Source organism: Enoplosus armatus, chromosome 1 (assembly GCF_043641665.1).
Source record: "Enoplosus armatus isolate fEnoArm2 chromosome 1, fEnoArm2.hap1, whole genome shotgun sequence".
NCBI classification, from domain to species: Eukaryota; Metazoa; Chordata; class Actinopteri; order Centrarchiformes; family Enoplosidae; genus Enoplosus; species Enoplosus armatus.
In genome coordinates this window covers 9,146,844-9,170,485 of record NC_092180.1, presented here as the reverse complement: position 1 = coordinate 9,170,485, position 23,642 = coordinate 9,146,844, and the positions used below count along the sequence as shown (strand labels likewise).

Sequence of the window (23,642 nt, the reverse complement as noted above, 5' to 3'; positions counted from 1 at the left end):
AGGTGTTAAGTAATACTGATTAAAGTCAGCACACATTCAATTAACACATTGCACAACACTTTAAAAGCATTTAACGGTAAACATAACAAGTAAATGTGATATCCAAAACATTTTAACTAATTTTTAATAGAAGAAATGATGGAAAAAACTGATGCTGAGCAATGAGTGAACAGTCTGTCTATGGAAAAATGATGTTTGTGTATGATTTCTCAACATGGACAGAAATGGTGAACTCCCGTCTGAACAGCAGCAGAACAGACAGTCTGGAGTTAAACTCTTCCTCATTCATCAACAAGCTGCTGTGTTCAGCCCCTGGACATGCTGTAACTGCCAAATGATGGAACATGAAAGATACATACAGATATACTGATAACCTGATGTTGTTATAATTCCCAATAGTAGCAAAAATCCCAATCCTAGAGCTGTGGGGAATAGTCATAGTCATTAATAGTCATAAAGTGCGTTTAATTATTGCTTTGAACATTTGCACATTGCAAAATTGATTAACTTGACAATGAATCTCAAAGAGCCACAGATAAGACTTGGGTTAGCCCTGATAGCACATCACTAGATCACCTGCATGACATCTCTCCATCACAGCAGGTATCAAGGATCCTGGTGCCATCTCACCTGCACTGATCACTGATTTCATCTCTGAAACTTCAAACAGACTTCAGATGCTCATTCATCTTTATAACTTGGTGTTTTTTCTTCTCTTGCGGCTGCTTTCGTTACTTGAAAGTGAAGTGTCGAGTGTCAGCATTCCCCGCACTCGGGCCGGTCATCCAAGCTCCAGTTAAAGCCCTCCCCTTCAACAGGCTACCGTGGTGTGTCCGGGTATAAAACCAGTGCGCTCCCCTCTCCTCAGTCTGGTGCACCAGCTGCGAGGCGGTGTGGGGAGCTGAGAATAAGGGACAGAAAATAGATCTCTCCAAGCTAAACTTTAGTTCTGCACTCACTTCTTTTTTCCAACCCTGCTTTGTTGACTTTTTCTACTTTACCTTGAAATCCTTCTTTTCCCACGACATGGCTGGTGTCCCACTGACAGGGTTACTGGTTGCGCTGTGCGTAAGCAGCGCAGTCCACGGCCTGCCGAAGAAGAGCAAAAGACAAACTGGCCAGTATCAGGTGCTTCCTGATCTCCATGATGCAGCGGCCGTGACTCCAGGTTGGTACATGGACTTCTACTTTTATCCAATTATTCTTCAGTTTAATTTTCCTTAATGGGTAAAAATATACATTTGATTTTCTTTCTGCATTAGAAAGTGATGTCTGATGTCATACCTGATGATTAATATAATGATTTTATTTTGCATTAATTTGGTTTAATCTTTCTTTTGAGATGAGACAAATCAGCCAAAACTTTAATGGCCATTTTATGGTCCAAATGTTTTAATAATCTTTATGTAACAATATTCTTATTACATGATTTCTAGTCGGCTGTGAGGAAAACGGTCGCTCATACAGACCGAACGAGCAGTGGGAGAAACCCTACCTTGGTAGTACACTGGTGTGCACCTGCAATGGAGCAGCAGGCATCAAATGTAAAACTAAGCCTGAAGGTCAGTGAGAGACCAGCCGGCTCAATACAGAAATGTCTTAGCAGACCATTTCTTCTCACTTTTCACGTCTGGAAACGAGTGAAAAATGACTTTGGTTTGGGATAGTTGCCTCACCAATGCCAACGATTTAAGTTAGAATATTAAATTACAACATGACTAAAACACCAGACCTGAGTTACTTAAAAAAAACAACTTGGAAACATGTTGAGATATCCACTTGTTCTGTCATTGGTGCGTCTTTACGCAGCAGGAGAAAGACCCACAACAGGTTCACATTAACAACCTCCTAACTTTTTAGTGTTTCCTCTGTTTTTCTCCCAGTGGAGGAGTCCTGTTATGATAAGCACAATGACCGGACATACCGGGTCGGTGAAACCTACGAGAGACCAAAGGACGGCATGATGTGGGACTGCACCTGTATTGGTTCCGGTCGGGGCAAGATCAGCTGTACCATTGCAAGTGAGTAACCAGAATACTAAACTGCCTGCAGGTCATCAATCAATACTAAGCATGGTAAGATTGTCTTAAAATAAACCAATTATAGGGATTTTCAATTAAAATATTTTTTTTTCTAGATTGTCACGTGTTGAGTGGTTTGTCTTTGCATGATTCTTTTTAGCATTACATCAGGATGCTAATATAAGTTAATTATAATTAACTTATATTGTAATGATTGTATATAAAAGTTTAATGATTCATATGTGTCAAAGTGCGTATTAAGAATATATTTTTAAACCAATGGAACATCTACATTTTGTCATTCACAGATCGTTGCCACGAAGGTGGGAGGTCTTATAAAATAGGGGACACTTGGCAGAGGCCTCATGACACTGCCGACTACATGCTGGAGTGTGTGTGTCTTGGAAATGGCAAAGGGGAGTGGACCTGCAAACCTGTGGGTGAGTACTTTAAACCTGCGGGGCCACCAGGATGTCAACACTTTCCGTATGAACTCTGGAATGCAGATAAATAATGAAATATCGCAACTTTAACATGCAAGCTTGTATATCCAGCTGCCACCACCCACGCACACAAACGTACAGATTTCTTAGAAGCATGACTGTGTTTGATACCATTGTAAATATTTGACAACAGACCAGACAAACAAGGTAAGTGTGTGAGAGAGCATGCCTCTTCTCTTTGCCCAGCTTACGCCACAGCTGTTGGTTTTCGCTTGGTTGGTTTCAGGTTGTATCGCACAATATCTCGTGTAAAACCGCAGGTGCAATAAATGAAGGCTCTCCTGTGTTTCCTGTGCAGCTGAGCGTTGCTACGATAACAACGCTGCATCATCGTACGTTGTCGGGGAGACCTGGGAGAAACCCTACCAAGGCTGGATGATGCTGGACTGCACCTGTGTGGGAGAGGGAAATGGACGCATCACATGCAGCTCAAGGAGTAAGAAGAGTATAAACACACACACATGAACACACACTGACTTTTAGTGGCGGCTGTTGACCACTGTTGTTCTCCAACCAGACCGTTGCAACGACCAGGACACCAGGAGGTCCCACCGTATCGGAGACACATGGACAAAGAAGGACACAAATGGACATGTCCTGCAGTGTCAGTGCTTAGGAAACGGACGTGGAGAGTGGAAGTGTGAGAGACACAACGCAGGCCGAAGTGAGACTCAAAATCTGAAGTTAAATTTTGCTAAAAGTGTTCACCAAATGGCAAAAACTTTACTCTGATCTTCTCAGTGCTCACAGCCCAGATATTCATCATTCTTTCAATCTGTTTGGTGGTGTACAGCCACAGGTACTGTCGTGTTGACCCCCACCCATTCCCAGACTCGGCAGCACCCCGACACCCCCACCGAGGGGACGTGCCGCGCAAACTCTGGAGCCACCTACTATGATGGACAGCGCTGGTTCAGAAACCAGGGCAGCAAGCAGATGCTCTGTACCTGTCTGGGCAATGGGGTCAGCTGTCAGGAGTGGGGTGAGTACAGGAGGGAGGGGAGAGAAGCAGGGGTCTCAGTGTCGAAAAGGGGATTTATGACGGTTTTTACTCTTTTATTTGCTTTTATTTGAATTAACTCATCAAACGTGAACTTCTTCTGTTAATTTGCATTACAAAAACCTTTTAGAAGAGTTGTGACTGTGATTTTATGTTTCTAATTTGGCGTCTTTGCCATGAAATAAGTTTGAGAGCCCCCGATTCATGTCACAGCTCTCAAATAATCATTATTATTGGATGCACATTGCTTTGGCTCCACTATAATTACCATTTTCTCGCTCTTCCCTCTTCTGTCTTTGCAGAGGCCAGGAACCAGGCGTATGGTGGCAACTCAAACGGCCAGCCGTGTGCGTTCCCGTTTGTCTTCATGGGAAAGACCTACTACTCCTGCACCTCTGACGGACGCACAGATGGGCAGCTCTGGTGCTCTACAACCTCAGACTATGAGAGAGAACAGCAGTACTCTTTCTGCACTGAGAAGAATGGTGAGACTCAGGATTTTGCACTGGAAATTGTCACATTTAAAGATACAGAATATTGGTGCTAATGTTGGCAAATCTTTCAAAAGTCCCAGTCTCCAAACTCTAAAGAAGACATGACATGGTAGTATGGTGAGATAGATAACCAGATCAGTGATATGCAGTAACTGTTGTGTCTCTCTATTCCAGCCATTGTGGCAACACGAGGTGGAAACTCCAACGGCGCCCTGTGCCACCTTCCCTTCCTCTACAGTGGCCGCAACTACACCGACTGCACCTCTGACGGGCGGCGTGATGGCATGAGATGGTGTGGTACCACCCACGACTACGACACAGAGCAGCGCTTCGGATTCTGTCCCATGGCTGGTGAGTGTGTGTGTGTGTGTGTGTGTGTGTGTGTGTGCGCGTTCTGCTTGGATTGTTCCACAACATGCAGTTATAGTACTTTGAAATGTAGGCTAAATGTAATTTCTTTCTTCGAGAGAAAGTTTCAGAACAATAGTTTTGAAAGGTTTACAATTTACATTCACAATATAAAATATAAAATCATATTGTTAGTGAAAACTGAAGTGTTGAAAGGAATAGTTTGACATTTTGGAAACTGCACTTATTCACTTTCTTGCTAAGAATTAGATGAGAGGATTGATACCACTCTATTATGGATATGCTAAATATGAAGCTACAGCCAGGAGATGGTTAGCTTAGCTTAGCTTAGCATAAAGACTGGAAACAGGGGGAAACAGCTAGCCTGTCCCTGTCCAAAGGTAAAAAAAATCTGCCTACCAGCTCCCTCTAATGCTGTGTCTGAAAGCTCACCCTATTTACTCTGCGGTCTGCACTATATTGTGCCCTCAACGATTCCCACAAACAGGGTCCACTACTTTCTGTTAACAATCCCACAATGCAATGCATCACGAATTATAGATCCATATTTAACATACAAACATGAGAGTGGTATCAATCTTCTCATCTGACTGAAAGATGAAAGTTGGGTCATATGGCCAAAGTCAGAAATGTTCAAATGCTAAATTAACATGGACATGGGATGTAATTACACTAAATGCTTAGGTCTTTATCTCATCTTGCTGTCAGATGCTAATGACTGTTTGGTTGCATGGGTCACTTGTAGACAATTGGGGACTTAATAGTTGGGGTTTAAAGGAGAGAGGGTTTGTGGTCATGGGAGAGGAATGACTCCATCAGGGTTGTTACATAACAGCATTAAATTACATACATAGATTTGACATTGGGTTAACTGAATCAAGGAGAATTCCTGCATGTGAATGCACATATGTATCAAAAACACATAAAGCGCAAAGTACAGTTTTCTTTTCTTTTTTTCTTGTCTTTCTTTATGTAGCCCATGAGGAGTTATGTACCACCAACGATGGAGCGATGCACCGTGTAGGCGACAAGTGGGACAAACGCCATGATGTCATGGGTCACATGATGGAGTGCACATGCCTAGGCAATGGCCGTGGAGAGTGGAGCTGTGTTGCTCACTCACAGCTGCGAGGTCAGAGACCTGACTCCACCTGGATTTGAAACAAAACTGTTTAAGTCTTGAAGTAGTTACAGTGGTCATGTAATATAATCTGACAAAGGTTTTATGTTGACTTTACTTCTTTTTTTTCTGCGTGTCCAGATCAGTGCGTTGTTGATGGCTTGTCCTATGAAGTAAACCAGGAATTCTCCAAGCGCCACAACGAGGGCTACATGATGAACTGCACCTGCTATGGACAGGGACGTGGACGCTGGAAGTGTGACGCTATCGGTGAGTTCATGGCTCATTAGCTCAGCTGTTGGGGAATTAAAATGCTAACATGCTTTTTCAGCCGAGAATTACAACCCCACCCTTCTCTGTCCCGTCCAATCATCTCTTCTGTTTTCTACAATAGACCAGTGCCAGGAACCACAAACCAGGGCGTTCCATCAGATTGGAGAGACATGGGACAAAGTCATCCATAACATCCATTACCGCTGTTATTGCTATGGCAACGGGATTGGAGAGATGAGATGTGAACCTCAGCAGACCTACCAAGGTAGGAAAAATAAACTTCCCAACATCGTCAGTTTAAAGCTACAACTCACTACAGTTGGTGTACAGCTCTGTTTCTGCAGAGTCTTTGAATATGTAAACTCAGTCACATCGGCCATAAGTGGACTGATGGTTGGTTGTTATATACATCACACAACAACAAAAGTGATGCAGAAATTAGCCAGGAGACTTTAATTAGTGCCGTATTGATGCAATTTGCAAACTCGCACTCCTTCTCCTCAAAATCATAATAAATCTGAACACACAGACATGATACACATATTTCGATTCAGCAGGACTTACACTTTGACATATCTTATGTCCATTATGGATAAACATTCATAAATCAGCATAGCTGATTGTAGAAAAACATAAACATTGTGTTTGGAAGTTATCCAGTGAAGTTAGTGAGACTTTTCATGGTGCAGATTTGCTAAAATGTAAACAAATATAGTCAAACTGCATTCAGATTTCAACCTCAGCATCATTTTCTAATTTGTGGAGGATCCAGTTGTAAAAATCACACATTTGATATAATTGTGAAAACTTTGGCTGGTCTGAGGCTCAATCAGGGGGTGAGAGATTTAAGTTAAGACATTTATGAAAATCAGTCATCATGGCCAAATGAGAAATACTGTTTCATTGTGAAGTGTTTTTTAGCTTTTTTGTTAATTCCTTCAGTGCTTCTCAGTCCTTTCCTGCAGCTTTTCCGCTGAGTCAGCTGTTAGTGCTTAATTTGTGTTTGCTGTACTTATTCAACTCCCCTGCGTTATTGACCTCCTTCCTCTCACCTACCCCTCATCTCCCATCACACGTCACTGAAATGAAAAGTTCATTTGCCAGGTTAGTGGAGGGGGGAAGCGGGGGTTTGGGATTTTTCTCGACTTTGAAGTCTAGCAAATGGAGAAGTGTCGGCCAATCGCATCACCCCTGTCTTCCCTTTGGTCTTTGCAGTTGGAGAGGTTTTTTTTTCTCCCCCGCCTGGTGTTGAGTGTTGTTGTGCTGACCTGCTGAGGGGAAAGGGATGCTGGGCTGGGCAGAGAGAGGGATCGGGGGGGATGCAGTAGCCTTATATATACTTCCTGCCTCCAATATCTCCCTTTGGTTGGGTAAAAGTTGCTTAATGTGATACTTTGCACTGCAGTGTTTGTCCTGTATCAAACATTGAGCTAAAAAGTTGCAGTTGCAACATTGATCAGTGGCAGAGGAAAGTGTGCTTGTGTGTGCGCAGAGTGGGGAGTTTGAAGCTATATGTGTGTGTGTGTGTGTGTGTGTTCATGGGGTTACAGAGGCTAGATGAACTGTGATGAATATAGTACTCCGGTGTCATGTCACACTGTAAGATGTCAGTGGGTGTTTCAACTGGTTTAGCACCGTCTGGTGGTTTGGTTCTGTCCCAAAATGATGAATCTGTCTGACAGATCCTCACCAAAAAGTAGCCAACTTTCACCCACACTCTCTGCAGGTAACACTGTTATATTATATGTCTTTGACAACGTGTGAGTCTTTTTCTCATTTCTAATAGCAGCTTTGTTCATGTCTCTCCTTCTCTCTCCTGATGTCCCCTACACCTGCTGCTCTAACTCCTCTCCTCAGACGGCCACAGACCTGTCCAGGTGATCATCACAGAGGCAGGAAAACAGCCAGACTCCCATCCCATTCAGTGGAACCCACCTTCATCTGTTCACATTACCCAGTACATCCTCAAATGGAGAATTGTGAGTCTCTCTTTTGGTTTGTAATGCAGGTTAGATACTGCCTTTGTGAATGCAAAAACGTGTTTTAAATTTGCTGACTGGTAGCATTAGTAAAGGTTGGCAAACAGTCTGAATGAGGTCAAGTGCTTTTGGTAATGTTGACTGAAGTTTCAGCATGGACAAACAAGTTGATTAGAGGGTACATGAACTCCCCTTTACACTTTGCATACACAAACACACAGTTTTTAGCTGATTCCAAGGAAAATACCCGTCCTCCCCTTTTCTCTTTGAAGATCTCGAAGACTGACAAGCTGGTTGAAATGTTTCTGAAACTTGGTTGGAGTCAAAAAGATTTCCTCTGAAGGGGTTTGTATATTTTGGACAGCAACGTTACTCAAAGCCCTCATCTGGCCCTCCTGCTGAGAGGTGCAAAGCCAGTATAAATACTCCTAAAGCAGGATGTGGCAGTAAATGTGTCTGAGCCAGCGTCCAGTCCAAAATATACAGGTTACCATATGAAATCTTAATCTTCTGAATTAATTAATGGTTCCAGTAAATTTCCACATACTATTTTTATTCAGCTTCATCATATCTGTGCTGTGCATTAAAGATTAAAAGTTTAGAAATCCAGTAGAGAAAACAATCTCACCACAAGGTCCAGCTGTTCTGGAGCTTTCAATCATAGTTTGCCTAGTTATAATGTTATTGACAATGTTCAAATCTTCAGATCTTCACTTTAAAGCACTAAAGTATTCTCGTCCATGTGCGCTTAAAAGCTGAGGTTCAGAGTTCACTATTAAACAGCAGCTGAGAAAAAATGCAATCTTCATGATGATCCTTTATGTTTTACCTGTTCCGGTAGAAAAATACCCGTGCGCCCTGGAGAGAGGTCAATATCCCCGGCCATCTCAACTCCTACACCATCAGTGGGCTGCGTCCAGGCGTCACGTACGAGGGTCAGCTGATTAGCATCCTGCAATATGGACGCCGCGAGGTCACACGCTTCGATTTCACCACTACCCATGGTTCTTGTGAGTAGACTTGAACAGTAACATTCCCCCAACGCCACAAATCTAAAGAAATGTTCACAGGAACATTATATCCCTTTATCTCTCAAGTGGAGACATCAGAGGGAGAGACAACCCAGCCTCCTCCAATGGTGGACACTTCTGAGTCGGTGACAGAAATCACCTCAAACAGCTTTGTTGTGTCCTGGACATCAGCTTCTGCCACCATCTCTGGCTTCAGGGTGGAGTATGAGCTCAGCGAGGACGGGGCCAAGCCGAAAGTCGTGGGTAAGATCCTTTGACTCACATCACTGAAACCTCCACAATGTCAAATATTTGAATGGATTGATTAATTGGGTTGTTTTTCTGTTGAGGTTCTGACTACAACAGATTTGTTGTATTAAATGCTGTGACACCAATTCCATTAGGAGTGGGCAATATGGATTCAATCCTCATGGTATATGTAATTTTAATGAAGGTATTGACAAATATGTGTGTGTATACATATATATATGCACAGTAGATTTTTTGGAAAATAATCAGACTAGTCTGTCCATTTTTGACTAACCTAGCCAATTACATATATATAATACTGGGCAAGTCAAGGTACTGACACTGATTGACAAAAGTCATAAAAATCCAATAATGCCACTGAGCAGCCCTCAGCCTCAAAATGGAAATATTAAAGACATAGATACCGTGGTATGAAATTATACTATACATAAAACAGATATACTGGTATGTGTATTAAGTAACTTTTTGTCTGCTTCTCCAGATGTTCCTCGCACAGCCACCTCTGTCACCATCTCTGACCTCCTGCCAGGACGCAGATACAACGTCAATGTCTATGAGCTTCCAAATCAGGGACAGCCAAACCTCATTCTGACAACCTCCCAGATTACAGGTGGGAGAACCCCCCCCCCCTTTGTCAACTCAGGATTATGCAAATTTTGTAAAATTTTTACAAAAAATATGACGTGAATGATTTCTATTCTTTGCCTTTCCCCAGCTCCTGACACCCCTGCTCAGCATGCTGTCGATGAGGTGGGAGAGAGCTCCATCCGGATCAGCTGGTCCAGGCCTCAGGCTCCTATTACTGGTAAGGAACTTGTCTCTGTATGTGTGCGTTTATATGTGATTTTAATTAGTAGTTTGACATACAGATCCATGTTACTCTGGATGTGTGTAACTGTATGTTTGTGTCTGCCAGGTTACCGCGTGGTGTACACGCCGTCGGTGGAAGGCAGCAGCACTGAGCTGACCCTGCCAGACTCAGAGACCTCAGTGAAACTGGTTGACCTTCACCCCGGTCTCCTTTACAACATCAGCATTTACGCTGTGGAGGACGACCAGGAGAGTGAGCCTGTTTTTGTACAGGTCAACACCGCTGGATCTCCTCTACCAGGTACACATTTTTAAACAGAAATCTTTCGGTTATTAAAAAAGCTGAAATTTATGAAAACTGCTTCATAAATTATGTAATTTAGTGCCTCATAACTTAAGTCAATGGCAAGCTTTTTGTTTTGTTAAAACATTCACAGTGTGTTATTCTATTCTTTAGATGGTGAATTATTCTTTTGGATGTCAGTGAAAGCTGAGCAGATTAAGTTCATACTCGCAGCTGAAGATTCCTTATAGGGCCAGGGAGCTTTAGGAAGGGCTTTCCAGTGTTTGGGAAAGACTGAGCTTGTCAAAACATTGCTTTGTCAAAATGTGCTTTTACAGCTATAGCTATACCATCATAGTATCTTTTCAGAGGCTTCTTATCTTCTTCTTAGTCTATCGTGGCCCCTGAATGAACTCTTTTTTAATTCATGGGGGATCAGACACCTGTTCAGACGTAGTTAAAACAAAGCAAGCATGCATGTACAGCCCACACCCACACAGAGGCACACACGCATCGTAAATCATCAGTATATCGTGAACTGGATTTCCATTTCTGAGTCTTTCCTTCTTGTGCCTGGCACGCCAAAATGTACTGTTTTATTATGCTTGAAAAACAAAACCAGATGTTTTAGAGTATTTGCTCTTTTTACCCATGTCTGTTTTGGTATTTCTCTTATATTTTCTGTGTTATCTGATGCATTATTGTTTAAATATGTAAATATCTCAGCCTGGAAGCTGCCACAATAAAGACTAACAGATTTTTAGATAGTTTTACCGTACTTACACCGTAAGTCTGATAGTGACTATACCCCTTGTCAATCAATCTACCACTTCCTGTCCACAGAGGAGGTCCCTGCACCCACAGACCTGCAGTTCTACGAGGTTACAGATGCGAAGATCACCATCACCTGGACCGGTCCACCCAGCGAGGTGACCGGTTACAGGGTGACCTTCTCCCCTGTTGCTCCTGATGGCACCGAGACGAGGCCCCTGCCGCTGCCCATCTCACCCAACGCATATGCGGATATCACCCACTTGCAGCCCGGGACACTGTACCGCTTCTACATCTACGCCATCAATGGGGGAGTGGAGAGCGAGCCGCTTGTGGGAGAAAAGTCTACCAGTAAGTATCACCATGGCCAAAGGAGCCCAAATTAGACACAGAGGGATTACGACAAAATATAAAACATTTTCTGCCTTACATGCGTTACATTTTCTAACCCCTCCAGAACCCGATTCGCCCACCAATGTGCATTTCACTGACATTGGCCCCGACAGTGCACTTGTCATCTGGGAGGCCCCCCGCGCCATCGTCAGTGGCTACCGTCTCTTCCTGAGCATTGAGGGCTCCAGCCCCATCGAGAAGAGGATCCCGGGCAGAGTCGCCCAGTACCCTTTGAGGAATTTACGTCCAGACACCGAGTACACTGCCACCCTGCACTCTGAGCTGGACAATGAGCTCAGCGAGGGCATCACTAAATATTTCACCACCGGTCAGTATTAAGAGAAACAGAACATCAGCACAGAGTAGAGTAATTGTTAGTAATTCTTAAATTAATTTAATATACTTTTTCCCCATTCTGTTCTCCTCACAGCTCCCCAGATAGGAAATGCTCCTGCTTTCAACACTGAGGTCACTGATACCTCTATCATTGTCACCTGGATACCTGTCCGCAGGTTTAGCTATAAGGTAGACACTTGCATCATCTCACCACATCAAAAAAAAAATCAGCTCATCATCTAGATAAAAAACTGTTTAAAATCAAACAAAATTAAAGCTGCTTCAATCAATATGTTATACCAAAAGCAATTGATGCAGATTAAATGTCTTTGCTGTGGTATGTTTTAAGTGTATTATCTAGGTTTCTGATCTCTGCATGTCTGCCTCCTTCTCTCCAGCTGTCTGTGCTCCCCAGCCTGGAAGGCGAGTCTCCCAGAGAAGAGACCTCTGACACTGGACGTATTTACATTGCCGACCTGATTCCTGGAACTCAGTATACCTACAGCATTCAGCCCATCTTCAACGGACGCAACCGTGGAAACCCCATCACCCGCAACGTTGTCACATGTGCGTATCTAATTCACTTTTACTGAGAAAAAGGCAGCCATGATGATGACTGCTAAACAAAAGCCACTATAAAAGAAGTTGTATAACTGATCACCGGATTGATTTAATACTTCTGTGAGCCCACATAACACTGTTCAAATCATTTGGCATGAGTTTGTGTAAGAAGTTACAGCTGCATCACTTCCAAATCATGTCATGGTCTACTTTCCTCTCCTTGCAGCCCTGTCTCCTCCCACTGACCTCAGAGTGGAGTCCAGCCCCGACACAGGAGATCTCACTGTCCACTGGGTAGCCTCCAAAACACCAGGTAAATATTGACTGTGCTCCCCACGCTCTGCCAGCCCATTGGATCACGCCAAGTCTAGACCTTGGCCTTCGAATGTTTTTTTTTTTTTTCACCAGCACAAATGTTTCTTCCCAGTATTTCATTTTCATTGCTCAGTGAATCATTCATTGCAAAACCCTCTGCAGGCATCACAGGCTACAGAGTGACAAGCACGCCGACCAACGGCCAGCGAGGAAGCTCCCTGGAAGAGTTTGTCCCAGCTGATCAAACCTCATGCTTGCTAGAGAACCTGAATCCTGGGGTGGAGTACAACATCAGTGTCTTCACTACCAAGAGTCATTTGGAGAGTGTGCCTGTGTCCACTATTGTCACACCAGGTAGGAGCCACCAGGAAAGCATTCACACATGTTAACAGACATCAAACACACAACTGCGTCCACAGAAAGGACTAGTATGTGAGAAAGACATGAATTTGCCAGTAAAGGCTGGGCCTGTCATTGTGGTAATATGTTCATTATTCCCACCTTTGCAATGTATTCCTCTTCATGCTGGAACTTTTTCCATATGAATAAATTCTTTTTGAAATCGGCGTAGTTTCAAAAGAGAATAAAATGGAATGCCTCAAAGACAGTTTATTCTTAAAGCTGCATTAATAGCTTGTTGGCCACTAGGGGGCAGAATAATTTCAAAATGACTTTATCACCTGTTAAAGATGTTATGGCGAATGGTTTAGGAGAAAAATGCCAATTTGCACATTCAGCAGACAGAGCAACCTTATCACCCCATCGGATGGCCAATACTCTTTAGTTTGCTAGATGTTCGACCTCACCAGCTAGTTGTTAACTTTGTCTATCTGCGTGGTGCTGGGCAGATAGCGTACAGTAGGTTTATCGCAGCTTGCTTGAAAAAAGCTGCCTACTGCTGCTGGAAAAGAGGTTAATGAGAGCAGTGATAGCCAACCCAAATGTAAATGAGCTATAAACTCAAAACAATGAGCTAAAAGAGGACAGAAAGGCTCCATGGAGTGTGTTTGTTACTAGGAGCAATCCCTTTGTAAAAACCAAAAAAAAAGACATTATTTAATGCACCTTTAATTATCATAACATAATACTAACACGATTGTGGCTAACCTACTATGCATGGAGATCTTGTTTATTAATTGGGATGGTGAATTCATTTTAATTTTTGGAGCATGCCAAGAACATTAGTGTTAATCACTTCTTTAATTATTAAGTCAATTGTGAATGTGTATTGACTTCAGTATTGTGTAATTATCTCTATCCAGCATGGCTAATGTTACACTCTGACTGCTTCATTGCGAATGATTTTAATGTTTTTAATATAACCAGTGTAATTATTATGGCTTGTGGGTCTTTCTGTCTGTCTAATTTTTGCCTGCGCTTTGCAACTGACCTAACCCTTTTAGACATCCCCACACCAAGTCACATTGACTTTGTCGACATTACTGACACCACCATTGGCCTGCGCTGGATCCCTCTGAACTATACTGCCATTACTGGTTACCGGATAACGGTAGTGGTGTCAGGCGAGAGCTTGCCAATTCTTCAAGATATGGTGGAAACATCTGCTGGTTATTACACGATTCATGGTTTGGAGCCGGGCGTGGACTATGACATCAGTATCTTGACTGTCACAGAGGAGGGGGAAAGCGAGCCGACCACATACACAAAGCAAACACAAGCTGGTGATTTAACTTGGTTTTTGATCTGAGAGAATTAATGAAGGCACATTAACAGCCCTTTTATTAATGCACAAGATAAACCTAAAAAATACAGTAAATTTAATACATTTTTCATGTCAATTATATTTTCTTTGTGCCATTGTAAATCTTTTATTTGGTTAACCTCTTTGTTTTTGCTGTATTAGCTATAACATATAACCCCTTATTCCTGCAGCCACTCCAGCTCCCACCAACCTGCAATTTGGAGGGGTGGGTCCTGACCACATTAGGGTGACATGGACTGTCCCCCATGTTGCCACACCAAGCGACATCACTCGCTTTGTCATCCGTTACCACCCTGTAGCCACAGATGACGACATCAAGGAGGTTAATGTTGGCGGAGCGACCAACACCTTCCTGCTGCAGAGTAAGACGAAAGATCGTGTTAGTTTAAAAGACTGCTGGCTTTAAAGTCCAAAATCAGCTGTTTTTCTTTGCAGTACTCCATGTCAAGCAATCCTAACTGTATACTTATCTCTCCATTTCCACATAGACCTGCTGCCCAACACTGAGTACCGTATCAGTATTGTGTGTGTGTACAGTGAACAAGAAAGTCAACCAGCCACCGGGACTCAGAGGACAAGTGAGTATGACAGTGGTTTCCAAAGTGGGTGCCTTAAGGAAGGGACAAGGGTGCCGCAAGACTTGTTCATGTCCATTTTTTACCTTACATATTTAATAATGTTTAATCACATAAAAAATACAAGCAATATTTATATAAAATGTTGTGTTTTCAAACATAAACACAGAAGACAAAAGCAATACATACATACAAAATAAAAAACAATTAAACAAACAAACAATATTTATTATTTAAAAGTAGACCTATATATTGGACTATATATTTGATTTTAGGTCACACGTCACATACTTTACATTAATGTTAATTGTTCTCTAAGTCCGTGGGGCCGCTTGATTGTAACGCCAGTACAATAAAAAGTCCAAGTCAACAACCCACAAATTGTTGAAGTGGATCATTTGTATGGCAATCATTTTGTAATTGCCATTATGATCACCCTTTCCTCCAGCTCTGGACTCCCCTACTGGCTTGGACTTCTCCGACATTCGCACCAACTCCTTCACCGTTCACTGGCTGGCTCCAACCTCTGTTATCACCGGCTACCGCATCCGCTATCAGAAGACGAGCGGCGGACGGGCCAAGGAAGAAAGGCTGCCCCCAACCAGGAACTACTTCACTTTGACTGGACTGACACCAGAGACAGAGTATCTGATACATGTGTACGCTGTCAACAACAATCAGGAGAGTCAGCCTCTGACCGGCACACAGGCCACCAGTGAGTTTCTATACTGGTTTCTACCATCACTCCTTCTTTTCTTCTCTTAATGACTTTCCCCATTGTAACATTTTTTTTTTGTAAAAAATCCTCTCCAGTCTCTGATGCTCCAACTGACCTGGAGGTAACATCGTCCACCCCCACTAGCATCACGATTCGCTGGGATGCCCCCTCTGTCTCAGTGAAGAACTACAGGATCACCTACGGAGGAACAAGTCCGTACATGTGTTTTAATGCATAGTTTTCATCTAAACCTCTGCCGTATTCCGAGTTTTAACACTTGGCTCTTCGTCACTGTCTTTCTAGGTGGCGAGACTCCTCAAGAGTTCACAATCCCAGGCACTCAGACCACCGCCACCATCACCGGTCTGAATCCTGGCACTGACTACACCATCACGGTCTATGCTGTTACCGGAAGAGGGGACAGCCCCGCCTCCAACACCCCGGTCTACATCAAGCACAAGACTGGTACAGAAACATGAAAAAGATAGTTCCTGAAAAATAATGGTTTGGGGGTCAAACTAAATCTAAAGCACATTATGTGTCCGTCTCTCCTTTAGATACCGAGCCCCCAACTGACATGCAATTGACTGATGTGAGTGACAATGCCATCACAGTGCGCTGGTCTCCTGCTCAGGGACCAATCAGAGGCTACAGAATCACCAGTGTCCCCAAGAATGGCCTGGGACCCTCCTACTCCGAGGTGGTGGCCCCTGGTAAGACCAGAACCACGCTGTCATTTTTATTTTACATATATAATTTCATATTCAGCATCCTCTTCTCATTGGCTCCTTTTCTGCTCCTCTGTTACAGATCAGACACAGATGACGTTCACAGGTCTGATGCCCACTGTTGAGTATGTCGTGAGTGTCTATGCTCTGGGCAGTGATGGACAACCCTCTTCCCCCGTGGTGGAGAATGCTATCACTGGTTAGTTTTGACTCTATTCTATGAAAAATGATCCAAGGAAGGCTTCAGGGATTGTTTTGGCACAAGTGATGTTACTCTCTGTCTGCGTTATTCAGAGCGTTTACATGCACTTAAGTGACCGCGTTACAGGTGTTTTCTGCCGTAACTTTATTTCATCCTGTTTTCTTAATGGCATGTTAACAAGAAACCTGGTCTGTGATCAGAGCAAATGGCAAATGTCTGACAATGGCTGTTATGGCTCAAAAGTTTCAAGTTTATTTATATAGTAGCTATTAATTCAAATTCAGGTTGAATCTTCACAGCAAACATTCTTCTGCTGCCGTTCATATTCACAAACTGGCAGATGTTTGAACAAGAGTCCTGCCACCCAAGCCAATGTTCACGCTTCAATATCGGATACCAGATTACCAGATTTACTCTCAACAGATGAGACTAAATAAATCACTTTAAGATCCATTTATAGCCTTGGAAGTGTACGTTCTTTAATTAAAAATAACTGCTCAGAGGTGAAATGAAGAACCCCTGTCTTCCTCTCTTCCTGCAGCTATGGACCGTCCCAAGGACCTGACCTTCTCCGACATCGACTCCACCTCCATGCGGATCACTTGGGACAGTCCAGACGGCGCGGTGACATCGTACCGCGTCCTGTACTCCAGCTCAGAGGAAGGCGAGAGAGAGCTGCGTGCTACACCAAGAGGGGACCAAGACAGTGTGGTGCTGAGTGGCCTTCGCCCTGGGACAGAGTACACCGTTAAAGTCATTGCCTTCAATGGCCGCACACCCAGCACGCCGCTGGTGGGAACCCAGGCCACAGGTGGAAATACATAGAAAACATCAACACATTCATGACTTCATTTATATTTTCCCTGAATTGTTTCTAAATGTGTTTTTTTTTGCCGTCTCAGTAATCCCTGCTCCGACTGGCCTGGTGACCTCCGATGTCGGTCCCTCCACCTTCACTGTGTCATGGCGAGCCCCCAGTGCACGCCTGACAGGCTACCGCGTGGTCGTTAGCCCCAAGAACATCAACAGCCCCAGCAAAGAGATGAACGTTGCTCCGGACACCACACGTGTCGTCGTACCAGGACTCATGGTAAACAGAGTTCTTGTCTCAGAATTTACATGGATTCACAGTCAGTGAGAACATTTCAATTGTATGTCTGTGTATCGTAGGTGGCAACCACATACCTGATACAAATCTACGCTCTGAAGAACTCTGTCAGCAGCAGGCCGCTTGAGGGAGAGGTGACCACACTGGAAGGTAACATGGCTGCAACATCAGTGGACACATTTCCAGTCACCAGTTATCATCCACTGCTCTGTTTTATGTCTGGTTTTTTTTCCTCCTCCTCGATGCAGATGTAAGTCCTCCTCGGCGTGTGCGCATCTCTGATGTGAAAGATACTTCTTTCACACTGACCTGGCGCTCCAAGGTGGAAACCATCACTGGTTTCCTCATTGATGCCACGCCCATCGGTGGCTCTCGCCCCACCATCAGCAGGACCATCCCAGGAAGTACAAACACCTACACTCTCACAGGTACGCCACACCTTCCTGCTAAACGGATATTTAAAAAGGTGGAAACGGTATAGAGATGTAAGTTTTGGAAGTGTGATTTTTATGTTTCAGTTTTGCTTCTGCTTTTTGTTTTTTAAGGTCTGCAGCCAGGCACCACGTACTCTGTTAGCCTGTATACTCTGAATGGCAACACAAGGAGCGCCCCATTCACTCTAATGATTGAAACAGGTACGTTGCAAATGTCTTTTTGCCAAAAATCTGGGGGTGTGGAGTTAGAAAGAAGTGAGCTCACCAGACCTCTGTAGTCTGCTGTTCATCTCTGCTTAAGGCTGGCGGCTCGAGGCTACATTAGCTGCTAGTAGCAAAACACACCAGAATCTCTGACCGAACTTTCGGCTGTGTATTTGCATTGTGGGTTTTTTTGAGGCACCAGGTTTTGACAAGGAAGAAGTAGTCATGAAATAAAATGGACGATATATCTGGTGCTTCATCAATTTTGACAATGTTACAGGAGAGCAAAGATAAATCGGTGGAGAACTCTTTTAAGTCGGATCTTAAAAACAACAGTGGACATACCGACGGAACAAGCAATCAGGTGATCTAACACGATATCTTCACAGCTGAACCAGTGGTCCAGGCTCCCACCAACCTCCAGTTCACATCTTTTACCCCCACCTCCATCTCCTTCACCTGGCTGCCACCTGCCACACACATCACAGGGTACTACATCACCTACGAGGAGGCAGGAGGAGGACCACGAGAGCTCATCCCACGACCCCACGCTGGCCAAAACTATGCCACCATATCTGGTATGCGCTTGTCAACCGATCCATTTTCACTACAAATGATATTACCACTGAAGATATTGCATGGGGCATTAAAAAATACTAAAATAACAAAAATTTGGCTTCAGCACATTTTATGTTTAATTTCTATTTTGATTGAAAACATTTATTTTAGATTTATGAAAAAGTCTTCACACAGGCCACACTGGTTATATCATTCTTTTGCATGGAATCACGAGTCAGGTGCAATCTACTAACTCCACTATATGATAATTATTCCTCTCCTCAGGCCTGAGACCAGCCACAGAGTACACCATCAAGATCATCGCCATCCAGAACACACAGAGGAGCACACCTCTGGTGGGCAGAATCAGGACTCGTGAGTATTTTGAGACTTCTGTTCTGCACATGTGATGGTAAAGGTGATGCATTCAAAGGATGAAATGAAGTGCCACAATTCCAAAGTTCTATGAAGTTCATAAAATATGAATGGCAGCTTTAATGTGCTCAGCTGAACCAAATGTTTTGCTGTTACAGCTCAGAGGCCCTGAGATAAACTGTGCGGTCAACCAGCATTAGGCTCCTAAAACAATAATACCCCTTTTTATTTTGAATGCCTCCAGAAATGCCATTCAAAATATCTTGTGTGTTTGTAATACTGCATTAAGACACACTTTGCAGTGAATTAGGACCCCAGCAATGCTGCTTTTACGTCGCCTCCTGTTGGCTGAGATGTGTTACTGCAGTGCTGCTTTACCTCCCTCCCTCGTCTAACCTGCTTGCTTCCCTAACCCCGTCTCTCCCGCCCAGAACCAGACTCCTTGCTTCCCCTGCCTCTGCCCCACCGCCCTGGAGTTGTTGACAGGCTGGATGTGCCTGAAACTGATTTGGACAACAGAGTCCAGGTAGTGGGCAACAACAATGGCGATGATGGGCTTGGTGGTCAGAGCCAGCATGTGGAGTACACAGAGTACAACAACAATGGAGACAACAACAGATATAATGGGAACAGTGGCAACCCACAGTCTCCCTATGGGCAAGTTCGTGAGCCCCTGGTCTTTGTGCCCCTTCCTGACTCAGAGGGCCGCAGACTGCCCATCGTGAAGCTGAACGTGCCCGTTGGCTCCACGTTCGGTAACGAGACGGGAGTGCCACAGGAGGCCCAAACTCAGACCTCCATCTCCTGGAAGCCTTACAAGCAGAGCAACGCCTACCTGGTGTCCTGCCACCCTCTCACTCACCTAAATGAGAAGATGTTCCAGGTAAGAGACGATGGAGACTTTGGTTTCCAGCTCATCGTGCTGTCCAAACGTTACTCATCATATTAAATCTGTTATTTCATGTGGACAATCGTCGTCTCTCTCTACCTGTCCAGATCCGGCTGCCAGGCACAGCCACCACTGCTACCCTGATTGGACTCACCCCCGAAGCCAACTACAATGTGATCGTGGAGGCTCTGATGGGGGCGCTCAAACACAAGATTCTGGAGCAGGTCGTCACTGCAGGAAACACAAGTAAGCATCCTACAGCTACTGGAAACAAAGCCTAAATTCAATGTAAAGCAACTCCTGCTAATTAACTTGAGGCAACTGCATGTAGAATAAAGGTATCTGGGGCCTTCACATTTGTTAGGAAGTAGGTAAAAGGAAGCAGACACACCATGAGTGTCTCAAACCAGGACCTATAGTGAGTAGATACCATACATTCTGAGGTAGTGGACAGTGCCTTTATTTACCTCTGTGGCCTTTTTATATTAGAGACAGGCTTTTATTCCTAATTCCCCGGTTAATGCAAAATAATAACTTCCTCTGTGTTAACATGTAATCTTCACTAACATACATTTCAAAACACTAATTCCATCAGTTCAAGAGTCCGGTCATAGTCACCACTCAGCTTTCTCTTCTCCAATTCCAGCTAATAAACTTCATGAGCAAATCTGATGTAGGATTTTTCTGTTAGCAAGCAGCAAAAATAGAACTGACTATTGTCAGCACTTTCTCATTAGCGTACCCTAAATCAAACTTAGTAATAAGTTAATAACTAATTATTTTATTATCTGCTGCCGTTTTCATGCAACAAAATCTCAGTGAAAAGGATCCCTTGAGAAGCACGTATGATCAAAACAACAATATTTCCTAACTTTATTTTGTTGATTTTACATTTCAGTTTATCCTCTTAATAGGAAACTGATGAAAAATATTATTAAAATGTAACTAAATACAAACCACCATGGCCCAAAAGAAGTAGTTGTTACAAATCAATCAAGTGACTAGTGGCTTATACACTTTTTGCCATCTTCCTTCAGTCCCAGAGGGAGTGCCCTCCTCTAAGGACTCATGTTATGATGCCTTTACTGCAACCTACCATGATGTTGGCGCTGAATGGGAGCGGATGTCTGAGACGGGCTTTAAGCTGTGGTGCAGGTGCCTGGGCCTGGGCAGTGGCCACTTCAGATGTGATTCATCTAGTAAGTATTTTGGATTTCTTTTTCCTGGCATACACAAGCATAATTGGAATTTGAGTATATTTCACTTGGTTTCTCTAACTATTATTTTGTCCATCATTAGAGTGGTGCCATGACAACGGCAACAACTATCGCATTGGAGAGAAGTGGGACCGCCGCGCAGACAATGGTCACTTGATGAGCTGCACTTGCCTGGGAAATGGCAAAGGAGAGTTCAAGTGTGAACCACGTAAGGCCTCTTAAGACCCACAGAAATGTTCTATGATGGTCTCAAAAATTATTGAAGGCATGTGAATTTTAATGTGTATGTAAATGCCCACACAGATAATTCAGTGTGCTACGATGACGGCAAAGCGTACCAGGTGGGAAACCAGTGGCAGAAGGAGTACCTGGGTGCCATCTGCACCTGCACATGCTTTGGAGGACAGCAGGTACGATGTCAGCCTCCCTGGCTTTGGGTCTGATGTTCAGTGTACAGTGTGACACATATACAGACTTGTGGTCATTCTGTGGGTTAATTGAAGCATTTTTTTAAATGTACGCATGTGTATGTTTGGTCTCATCAGGGCTGGCGATGTGAGAACTGCCGCAGACCAGGTGGTGATGTCGACGCCAGTCTGCTGCAGCCCGTTAGATATGGAGACAACACACTACGCAAATTGGTGAGCTGAATTAATATAAAATAAATTCAATATTATATTTTCTTTTTTCGATTAAGGTGTAGTTTCTGGCCCTTTTTAGGTCCCAAGAATGCCAAGTTGTCATACTAAATTTTAACATTTTATTTTCAAAGGCATAAACTGATTATTAAATAGACAAATAATTCCTTTATAATCCATTGTATTTAACATCAAGACATTAGCATTGAAGAGTCTTATAAAATCGAATGAAAATACAGGATTGTTTGTACCTGGGTATGTGATCTCACCTCGGCAACTCTTCCTCCAGAATATTCATTGCCCCATTGAGTGCCTCCGACCCGAACTGCTGGCAGACGCACACGCTCCTCAAAATCCTCGGGAGTAAAGGATCGTCACCTGACATCTGCTTCGCTCCCTCACCGTCCAATCGCTGCACTGTCTCACCCTGTAGAAGCCATGCTGTCTGCGGCTGAACTGAACTAACTGCCTTATCACTTTCTGATATACGTTTAGCTAAAGATGTTTAAGCATAAGATGCCATGCTGCCTGATCAAAGTGATCCTCTTCTAAAAGCCAGTCTTTTCACTGTTGACTGTCAAGTCTCTAAATTCATGCTCTATTGGAAAATGCAGACTCCTGCCATTACCATTTTCTTTTGTGTGTGACATTCCCCTCCACATACTTGTGTGTCCCTCAATGGAAGTTATTTAAAACTTGTCACCAGTCAGATTTAAATACTCATCAAATTATAATTTGTTTTCCATTGAAATATTCGGAAACATTTCCCAATCAAAGAGCAGAAACTGTCAGAAAATAAGCACTGTGTTCAAGAATGTCAATGTAGTTATTAACAATGCTGTTTAAATTGTCCAAGAAAATGTGCTTTTCTTTTCTGTAGCCCTTCGTCTGTTACTGAGGGGTCGCACTGTGTGTGATTGACACATTCTGAAGTCTAATGTCTTCTTACTAATTTATCCCTTTAATCTCAACGTGTGAATGTGTGAACTGGGATGTGAGAATTTGAACTGTTCTATTTTTGTACTTTGTTGTCCGTGCCAAAGTTGTTTCTACCGTTGACAAACAGAAGTCCCTTATTTTAATAAAGCTGGAGAGATCCTGAAACCTAACCACAATGTGACGCAGATTCTTTTTTTGTAAATAAGAGGTTTAAAGGACATTATCTGGTTCTGCATTATATACGAAGGTGCTTGCAGAAGACTTGATAGACCTCAGTGGCTGAGGGGCTTTCCCTTCAATTCCAACTCTATTGTAGTAACGTACTGTACGATATGCAGTAAGTGGAATAAAGGAGATTGGTAAAGAATTTCAAGGTCAAGCTGAAGCCATTTGGGAGGTTACAAAATGTGTTCACTTAATTTAAATTTGATACAGTTTAAATTGTATCATCAAACTATCTTAGAGGCTGTACTTGATGGTGATGCTAACATACTGATGTTTAGCATGGATAATGTTTAAAATAATCACCATCTTAGTTAAACATGTTAGCATGCTAACAATTGTTAAACAGTACTAAACACAAAGTACAACTGAGGCTGATGGGAATGTCCTACAACAAAGTATTGGACAATAATAACTTTGAAGGAGCTAGCTGAAAAGGTAAGGGATCACCAGGTGATAAAAAAGTCAAGGCAATCCATCTAAAAATGTTGATATTTCACTAAATTCCAAAAATGTCAACCTGCTGATGGCGCTAGAGAAAAACTCAGGGCATCATCAGAGTCAGTAAGCTCTATCCTCTGGGGACCATGAACGTCTGCACAAA

General features: G+C 43.3%; 1 protein-coding gene across 1 annotated transcript; it reads left to right on the top strand.

The window, feature by feature from the left end:
• The first annotated feature begins 1,026 nt into the window (after positions 1-1,026).
• Positions 1,027-22,986, top strand: fn1b (fibronectin 1b). Its single transcript, XM_070910898.1, has 46 exons — positions 1,027-1,168; positions 1,437-1,562; positions 1,884-2,021; positions 2,330-2,461; positions 2,823-2,960; positions 3,042-3,188; positions 3,318-3,506; positions 3,827-4,009; positions 4,193-4,369; positions 5,364-5,519; positions 5,649-5,777; positions 5,902-6,045; positions 7,638-7,759; positions 8,601-8,769; positions 8,857-9,033; positions 9,521-9,649; positions 9,755-9,844; positions 9,956-10,150; positions 10,976-11,254; positions 11,361-11,624; positions 11,727-11,821; positions 12,031-12,199; positions 12,420-12,506; positions 12,671-12,862; positions 13,912-14,190; positions 14,402-14,593; positions 14,720-14,809; positions 15,255-15,521; positions 15,620-15,736; positions 15,828-15,989; positions 16,082-16,237; positions 16,335-16,451; positions 16,996-17,265; positions 17,357-17,544; positions 17,625-17,712; positions 17,811-17,990; positions 18,108-18,197; positions 18,590-18,778; positions 19,044-19,133; positions 19,565-20,016; positions 20,130-20,268; positions 21,060-21,221; positions 21,322-21,447; positions 21,543-21,649; positions 21,785-21,880; positions 22,167-22,986. Exons 1-46 carry the CDS (start codon positions 1,027-1,029, stop codon positions 22,242-22,244), a joined length of 7,404 nt encoding a protein of 2,467 aa, XP_070766999.1. The 3' UTR covers positions 22,245-22,986.
• Positions 22,987-23,642: the final 656 nt, after the last annotated feature.